Raw genomic sequence first — 9509 nt, 5'->3', positions numbered from 1 at the left:
GTCATGAGCAGAATGGGACTCGATGGGCAGGTGCTTGTCTGTGGGAGCCTGAGCTTTGTCAGCCAGGTGTTGAGCCCCCAAAAGCCCTCACCCCAGCAGCGGGACAGGCTGCTGGAGCAAAAGCATCCCCGCAGCAAACAGCGGCTGTCACCGCCAAAACACCCGCGAAACAACAGCGCCTAAATATACACATACATATATAACCACACACACAAAAAAAAGCCCCTGGGCCCCGTGGCAGGAGCGGGGAGACGGAAAGGGACAAAAAGGGACAGAAAGCCTCAGCCCCGCTCCCTCCGCGTGGGCGCCGCGGCTGCTCCGGCAGTTGCACTTTTGCTTTGCACGCCGAGGGGTGGGGACCGCGGCGCTCGCCGAGTCACAGCCCGCCGGCACGGCCAAGGTAGGACCCACAGCCCTTTATCTCTCCTTTTCTTTGATTAAATTGCAATATTTTCAATTAATACTCAAGCTAGGAGGGCCGAGAAGGGACAGGGACGCCCCACAGAGAGGGCAGGGGGTGTGGTGTCAACCACCAACCCCCCTGAACCTCCAAAGCTAAATGAGTAGAAGTGAGGAGCCGTGGGCTAAGCTCAAGTATAGGCGAGGAGCCATACCTCCATTTCTCAAAAGACTGAGCTCCTGTAAGCAATCAGGAGATGACGCTCCGTGTATCCGAGGGAGAGGAGGGGAACAGCCAAAATAACCAGCCGTGAAGTTTCAAACCGTATTTTCTACCGCTGTTACATGAATATCGCAAAGCTGAGCTTAAGAATAACACCAACTGTCGTGACTCTCAAGCTTCGCAAAACCCAAAGCTGCTTGTGAAAGGACTTGTCCATAAATGGACTTAGAGGCCACGAGCTTGGGGTAACTGGTCCCAGTTACTTGCTACTCCAGGTCTCACTTGGCTTTGTCTCACTGGATTTGTCCCCTGGATCCTGTAAAACAGCCCGTTCCTCACAAAGGGCAGTACAGCAACTTTCCGCTGGCAATTTTCCACCTGCTCACAAGAAGCGGGTGGGGAGGACATGGGGTTATCGGTGCCACCACCGCTGCTCCTGTCCCGGGGTGTGCACCCATGGTTTGGGTGGAAAACTCCAGGTTTTGGTGCTCATCAGCACGCACATTTACCACAGACACCAGGGCATGCAAGGAAGGGAGGAGAGGGGTGGCGGATTAAGCTAATGCACAATGCCGCTGTTCCGGGTTTATTTTCCTTTTTTAACCAGGATAAAAATAAACAGGGGAGGATAAGAGCTTTTGCAAAGGATTAAGAGGCAAGAGCAGCGTGTTTCACGCTGTGTTCAACCAGAGAGTTTGTGTTTTTTCCTGCATCTTCTTGGAATCTACCGACCAAATTCCCCCTGGTGTCCCCAGCTGCCTGAGTCACTGTGCCCCCATGGCCCAGCCCCTCGTCCCACTGAGACCCCCCCCAGGCTCCAGCCCCTTCCCAAAACCTCAGTGCCAAATAGGGGGGTCTCCATCTCCTCCCAGTATTTAACTGGGGGGAAAAGCAGCAAGCACAGGAATGCAGAGGGTCAGCACGCCATGGGAACACTCGCTACCTTAATAATGAGAAACTAAGGAAAGAATATAAATAAACCTTTTTATTTTGCTGTGCCAATGCCCCACGGTCCTAACCTGTAAAATCTTGGCTGTTCCGCGGCTTTTTTTCCACTGGAAGAAACATCGAGCACCTTCAGCGACCCACGTTTCGGGTAACCCCGAAAAGGGGATGGGATGAGCACCACCTGCTCGCGTACCCTGCAACCCAGTCAAAACGAAAGCCCCGCTCTCATCCGCATTGCTTTGCAAACGCAGCGTTGGCAAATATATTCCGACAATTGAGATTATATTGGGGGTGCGATGCTACCGGGGGGAAATGAAAGAGAGAAATCACCACAGTTCACACAGAAAGAGGCAACTTTAGTATATAAAGAAGATATAAAGCCCAAATAGCTACCAGAAAAGTGCCTTTATCCTCTACAGACATTTTTAAAAAGAACTAAAAAGCAATCCTAAGCAACAATCAGTTCGTATTCCTGTAATTTCTGTTTTCAGTTAATACCTACTAATTATTAATACTAGTCGTTATCTCAGCAAAAATACAGGGCATTCTATAGAGCTGAGTCCCATTTCAAAGACACGGTGATTTCAAATTGAGTCCATCCTTTTGAAACACCCTGCAGGGCACCAGCACTTCAGGTGCCACAGAAAACCAGTGGTTATTGGGAGAAGGCCAGCACAGGACACTGCAGCCCTGCGCTGGTCCCCGGGCCACCTCCCATGTCCCCACGTCCCCCGTCACACCACCTCCGCTTGTGCGGCTTCAGCAGGAAACGCGAGTTCTATTTAAATTGAGCCCTGTGATGTTCTCTTCTTGGTTCAGGCTGTAGAGAGGAAAGAGGAAAAGCAGAAGAGGGGTCCCAGGCTGCAGCACACTCCGGGCTCCCCCAAAAGGGTAAGTCAGCGGGTGACACCAGCGTGTCACATGCACCTGTGTCACCTCTGCCCTGGGCTATGTATGTTTTCACAGCACAACCACCAGCCATGCGCCAAACACGGGTGCCCGCACACCACCTGCTCACCTGGGCCAGCACAAAGGGTGCTCAGCAGCAGGATCCAGCCAGGCTGGCTCTGCCCCCAGTTCTGAGATGGAGCAGGAGGTGCCAGGGACCATCCTGGGGCCCCCAAGGACCTGAGCTCCAAGAGGGGACCAGGCACAACACCACAGTCCCAGGCTGGTTTAAGAGCCTCTCCTCCCCTGAGCTGGGTTTTAATAGCTGCTGTGGCTTTGCTTCCTGGGGTAAAACCCTCGGGATTTGCTAATGAGGGTCGTGGGTTGACCTGGGTAATTATAACTATAACCACCCCCAGGTGTGATGGGCTCTGATGTTGGGCAGAGCCCCCCAGGTGTTGTGGCTGCTTCCCCAGCTCCCGCACTAGTTTATATGGAGCATACGGAAAATATTTGACACAATATATGCCCAGTTCTAGCAAGCCCTGGCCAGAACGCTTGGCTACAAAACCGACCCGGTGTTCCTGACTCGTTAAACACAAATGAGAAATCCTCACCCAGTGCCCTGAAGTGGCCAAATGGGGGGTTCCCTGGGCAAAATAAGGGGGGAAAACCCACTGTTGAGTGGCAGAAGGATCCGTGCCCGGGGGAGTGCGGCACCCCCTGCGCCGAGGGGAAGCGAGCGCAGAGCATGTGAAACGAAATTTCCTCTTTCTGGAGCCTTTTTTAGCATCCTGATTTTTGTTTGTTTGTTTGTTTTTGCTTTTTTGCCTTTTTTTTTCTCTTTACATAGGGCTGAACTTCGCAATGTTACCGCTCGGGATTTCCGACGCGCTGTTTTTCACATCGCTGTGTTTTTACCCACCCCCCAGGGCGGCCGTTCTCACCAGGGCGGTTCTGAGTCCCCCGGCCGAGCACCCCGGCTGCTCCCCGGCTTTCAGGGACCCCTCGTGCTGTTGGGCACAGCCCCAGGGAGAGGCAGAGGAAGCTGCCAGCGCATCCCTGTCCCAGCACCGGGCTGGGGGACGGTGCCACAGGGAGGTCGCTGTGCAGAGGGATGGGGAGACGCAGGAACTGGGGGGGCAGCAGGAAAAATGCGAGTGTGCACGTGTCTGGGGACAGAGAGAGGAATGGGACTCGGCGCTGTCCCTCCCTTTGCATGTATCAGGTCCAGTGGATTTACCCACCTGGAGGGAAAGGCGGAGAATTCAGCCGGCCTGGCTGGGTGATAGGAGCCACTGGGCAAGAGACGAAAGACAAGCTTGTTTTAAAATGAGATTTAAAAAAATCACTGGGAGGAAGAGCTGGGTGATGTGGGTTTAGGGCTCCACCTCACAAACACCCCTGCAGAGACAGGAGCAGGAGGATGCAGCCGGTCCCCGATGTCCCCATCCCGCTGCCCGAGCACAGCTCAGGGACCCACAACGCGGCTGTCCTGTTCAGACACGCTGGCAGGACCAGGACCTGGATGGGAAACCCGGCCACATCGTGCTGAGGCGTTTACAATTCGGACAAGCAGGTCTGCACAAGGCCTCAGTATCGCCATGGAAAAGCAAGAGGAAAGCGCATCCCTCCCACCCGCTGTAGGTACCAGTCCCCATAAGCAGCTCTGGATGCGTTTCCACCACAGCCCGCTCTGCCTGTTCTTCATATTCTGCATTTTCTCAAGTCCAGCAAGGCAATTGCCCCATCCCTGGAGACACCCCAGGCCAGGCTGGACGGGGCTCTGAGCACCCTGAGCTGGTGAAGATGTCCCTGCTCATGGCAGGGGGGGCACTGGGGAGCTGGGAAGGTCCCTCCAACCCAAACCATCCTGTGATTCTATTAATTTCTGGCCACTTGGGGAGGATGTACTGGTGTTGGCCAACTGGTTTGGCTCAATCCCAGTACAGAGAAGGGAAGAACCTGCCTGAAGGGGTCAACCAGTTGCTGAGGAAGCCCCAGGGAGCCCCAGGGCACAGCCACGTCCACAACCCCCTCCTGGTTACTGGTGCCAACCAAGCTCCAGCAAATGTAAACCAAAGCCCTTGACCCCAGTTACCCATCAGTGATGGACAAAACCTAACGAATAGCTGAGAGCCGATCAGTTTTTCTGCGTGATGAAGAAATTACTCATATTCCTAGAATTAGTCATGGAGGTTTGTGCATCAGAGGCTGGGCTGAGAATTAATAAAAGAATTGGGAAGTCTTTGCACAGAAGGCTAATTGACTCTACAGCTTATTAATCATCGCTTCTGAAGTTTAATGGGGTTATTTCATGAGCCGTTTTGTGCTGTTGGTGATGTTAGACGCTGGCTCCCTGGAAGAAAGGGAAACATCTCGCTCTCCTTGGACTCGTTACTCAATGATTTGCAAGAGAAACTACAGGAGCAGACAAGAAAAGCTGCCCCCAAACGTTTCTTTTGTACAAGATTTTCTGTTTCTACCCAAAGCTACTGCAAAGTTTGGTGCCATCACTCTGGCAAGTGTTGACCATCGGTTTCATTAATAAATGTCCACATTTTAATGCCTATACCTGAAAACACAGGGAAAACCATCGGGGGTTGCAGAAGGATATAATTTTGCCTTTATAAACGTGCTTTCTGTGTTTTGATTAGTACCTACAAACTTTTCCCATTTAGACCTGTAGGTTAATTCTTCATGCTGCAGTAAAAGGCAAACCTGAGAGTTTGGACAGAGATCTGAATTTCCTCTATATTTATCACTTTTTTTTTTGTCTGACAGCTACCGATAATATCAGCTTCTAACCCTGCAAACGGTTCTAAAATAAGGGCCACCTACAGTCGCTTTACTGACAATATCTGTTATTTCCAACAGCCACAGCAGTCACATGCACAGGACGGGTAAAGGGAAGGCTTAGAAAAAGCGGTTGTGAGCACGTCTAAATATAATTCAGGCAGTTCTGCAGCAAAAGGTGTTTAGGACACGGGCCGTGTTCCCTGCTTGGATGTAAGTCCAGTTTATATTCCGGAAAAGCCGGAGCTGGGAAAGCCGCGGCTGCAGCAAGTGAAATGTGCATCGCGATCAGGGTGAATTCTGCTCAGCACTGCAGGCTGGTTTGCAGCGGCAATGAAACACATGTGCTATTTTTTGCTCAGGGTTCTCTTTGCGTCCCTTGGTGGGCCAGGCACGGCGTGTGAGGCGGGAGGAGCGGCCGCCACAGATGCAGGTTTCTGCTGGAGATGCTCCGGCCGCTCCCGCCTGCTCCCCGAGCCCCGCGTCTCCGCAGGGCCGTAACCGCACCTTTCTGTCTTGCAGCTGTCGAGATCCCGCGTGGAGGGAAATGCCACCCGAGAGGTGACAGTGGCGCAGCTCCGGCCATGAACCGTCGGCAGCTTCGGCACAGGACGATGCGTTTCTCGGCGTGGATCCCCCCCATCAATCCTGCAAGCGACCACGGCGACTTCTGACAAAGAGCACAAGCAAAGCGCACGAGCAAGACTTTAATTAGCTCACTCACCCCATAACGAAGCTCCTCCCCAGAGTGGACACGATGAGCTGGGAAGCGAAGCCTCACATGCAGATTCCAAGGCTGAAGGTTTTTATTTGAGCCCCGAGAACCTGAGGAGAACCTGGCTACAGAACACAGTTACCGCGTTACCATAGTGAAGATGTTACCATGCCGGGGCTGAGCACGGAGCTGGAGGACAACCATGACCAACAGCTCCAACTGCTCCGAAACAGACCTTAAACTCTACTATGCCGTTACGTACACTTTAATCCTGGTCCCTGGGCTAATAGGAAACACGTTAGCTTTGTGGGTCTTTTACGAGTACATGAAAGAGACTAAAAGGGCCATAATATTTATGATCAATTTAGCCATTGCCGACTTATCGCAGGTTTTGTCCTTGCCCCTGCGGATTTTCTACTACTTGACGGGGATGTGGCAATTTGGAGAGGGCCTCTGCATGTTCTGCTTCTACCTGAAGTACGTCAACATGTACGCGAGCATCTACTTCTTGGTTTGCATCAGCGTCCGGCGGTATTTGTTTGTGATGTACCCCTTCAAATTCAGCGACTGCAGGCGCATCTACGACGTGTACATCAGCATCGTGGGCTGGGTCGTGGTCTGCATCGGCTGCTTACCCTTCCCGCTTCTCAGACTGGACAAGGCTGCTAAAAACAAGTGTTTCGTGGACCTCCCTGTGAAGCAACTCAGCCTTCCCATCTCCATAGCCATGATGACCATCGGTGAGCTCGTGGGGTTCATCACTCCCCTGCTCATCATCCTCTACTGCTCGTGGAAGACGATCCTATCGCTGAAAGAAAACAACTCCGCTTCGCGCGACCTCGGAGAGAAAAAGAAGGCTTTAAAGATGATTCTCACCTGCGCTGTGGTATTTCTGATCTGCTTTGCGCCTTATCACATCAGCTTTCCACTGGATTTCCTTGTCAAGCTAAAAAAGATCAAGAACGAGTGCGTCCAGAAGGTGATTTCCGTGTTTCACGTTGTCGCGTTGTGTCTCGCCAGCTTCAACTGCTGCCTGGACCCCGTCATTTACTACTTTACTACAGACGAGTTCAGGAGACGCCTGTCCAGGTACGAGCTGCAGGACAGCATCCAGCTCCACGGCCTCGGGTACGTGAGGAGGAGCTCCAGAAACATCCTCAGGAAGGAGCCCATGGAGTGCTAGCGCTGGCCTTACCCAGAACGGTGCAGGACTTCCAAAATTTACTATATTTTGGTGTTTGGCCCAACTTCCTTCCCTTGGGCACTGAGGACAACAACTCAAGAGAAGCTTCTGCTGATACGAGTGAGGCCTGGAGAAAGAAAACCAACCAAAAAGCCAAACCTGACAGAAAATATATTGATTTAATACCTTGGTTGCAAGTTTTCTCTGAATATAGATAATGATGTGTGATTCCCGTGTCCTGTCAGGTACCCCGGCTGCAGCAAGAGGCTGTAAAGGTTTTGGGGGTGGGAAGAATTTGGTCCTAAAAATTAGTAGGTGACACAGGATTATATTTTTGTGAAGGGAAAGACAACACAGCGATGACAAATTTCTACACCCTGGGCCAAACTGACCATTTAGGGGTGGCCCCAAGGGACTTGTCTTTTACATAATTAAGCGAGCCTCCATTTGGGGTGTAGCAAATGACACATCCACACATCACAAAGTCATTCAAATGTCCAGACACTATTTTTGTGCCACCGGTTCCCATTTCTGGCTCGAAAGCCAGATGGTTTGGGGCCACATTGCTGCCCTGGATAAGCTTTTTGATTCATCAAACCTTCCAGGTCCTCTTCTCACCAGAAATGGGGCAATTTCCCTTTCATTGATAACTGACCCTGTGCCATCACATCCACTCTTTGTTAACAGCAGCATAAATAAAACCCCACCGGAGGAACCAAACCCTTTTGACGCGTGTTGTAAAGGGAACTCACTACCAGCAGAGTCAAAGGTGCCACCCAACACATTCTTAACAAAAGTCCAACTGTGGATTTATTCTTAATAATAGTTTCTTTAAAATCAAACAACAGGTGCTTTGGGCTCGACTGGTATTTCATTTGCACCTTCTTGTGAAATTCATTTTCCTGTGAACATTTGAAACGTTACATTTTGACATGTAAAAATACTGTGATGCTATTGGGTTTTATTTAATGCAAGCATTGTTTTATAGATTTAATTTATAAAAACATATATATTTTGTAGAAAAACTATGCAAACCCCAGAGATGCTGGAACGTGGAAAGACCCTTCCATATAATAAAACCCAACTCCACCACCTCATCCCTTCAGGAGTCCGAACCAGCGTGTCCGTACCCGAGCGTGTCGGCTGAGGACATGCTGCTAATTCGTGGAAAACGAGCAATATATTGTAATTTGTTCACAGCAATGAAAAAGATATTTATTTTTCGATTTCTTGTTGTATATAATTAAAAATATATACTTTTTTTTTTACATTTTAAATGTAATTCTTGGCCCGCTGTCCCCTGTCTCACCACCTGCATCACCAGCCCAGGCGCCCACGGACCAGCGTTTGGCAGCCATTGGGTTGGATGCAGGACAGTCCCGTCCAACCCCCCCCCACCTACTTTGAGCTTCTGAAGAGGGGGAAATAAAATAGTTCAGAAATTGTTCAGCAAGAAAAACCTCAATAAGCTGAAGTTTTCACACCCAGAAAACACGTCGGGCACCACACGAGCCGTTTCCCCCGCTGCCATAGCAACGGGGCTTATTCATACAAAATTTAACGGCTCTCGTTACAGGAAAGTGGGTGTAGGAGTCGCGGTCGCTCACATGAGCTGCATTGGGACAGACTGACCTGTCCCCAACATGAGCTGCATTGGGACAGACTGACCTGTCCCCCCGTGTGGCTTTGCCATGCTCTCCGGTGCTGGGGTCTCACAAGCCTTTGGCTGATGTTGCCGCAGCCATCTGGAGCATCAAGATGCTAATTAAATTAACACAAAGTGTATTTTCATGCGCTCTTGATGCCTCAGGCCCACGATACCAGCTCATGTTGAGCCCTGGAGCAATCACACGCTACCAGAGAGATGTTCTACTGCGTTTCTGCCACCTAAAAAAGCTTTAAGTGGTGACGCGAGCTTTGGAGAGGACAAGTAATGCCCAAGCACTGCAGCAGCAATGAGCAAGGGTTGTTTCATCGCTTCTCTGCCCAGCTTTGAGCTGGGTCCTGGGCAAGATCAGCTTTGTGAGCTGGGCCCCTGCAGCTCCCCCTCAGCCTGCTCAAACCCAGCGGGAGCTGATATTCCCATGGAAATATTTTCTTCAGAAAACCAGAAGCTGATATTCCCACGGAAATCTTTTAGAAAAATCTGGTCTGGGGCGCTGGACTGGGAATCTGAGTGAGAATGTAACTGAACGCAAAAAAACCCCAAACGTCCCCTTTATTCTGCACAAAGTGTCTCCTCTGGCCGCTCAAAGCGCCTCTGCCCCAAGGGGGTTGTTCTTGCTGAGAAGTGAAGCACCAAGGTCCCTGCAACCACCTCGCCAGGGGGACTCGGTGCTGAAGTGACAAGTGGCTTT

The 9509-nt window shown here is 51.0% G+C and overlaps 1 protein-coding gene across 1 annotated transcript; it reads left to right on the top strand.

Moving 5' to 3' along the window:
* Positions 1 to 355: 355 nt before the first annotated feature.
* On the top strand, positions 356 to 8283 carry GPR174 (G protein-coupled receptor 174). Its single transcript, XM_080352398.1, has 3 exons — positions 356 to 400; positions 2390 to 2461; positions 5777 to 8283. Exon 3 carries the CDS (start codon positions 6172 to 6174, stop codon positions 7150 to 7152), a length of 981 nt encoding a protein of 326 aa, XP_080208524.1. The 5' UTR covers positions 356 to 400; positions 2390 to 2461; positions 5777 to 6171; the 3' UTR covers positions 7153 to 8283.
* Positions 8284 to 9509: the final 1226 nt, after the last annotated feature.

Source organism: Nesoenas mayeri (assembly GCF_963082525.1).
Source record: "Nesoenas mayeri genome assembly, chromosome: 13".
Classification (NCBI taxonomy): domain Eukaryota; kingdom Metazoa; phylum Chordata; class Aves; order Columbiformes; family Columbidae; genus Nesoenas; species Nesoenas mayeri.
This window is presented reverse-complemented; position numbering and strand designations above follow the sequence as displayed.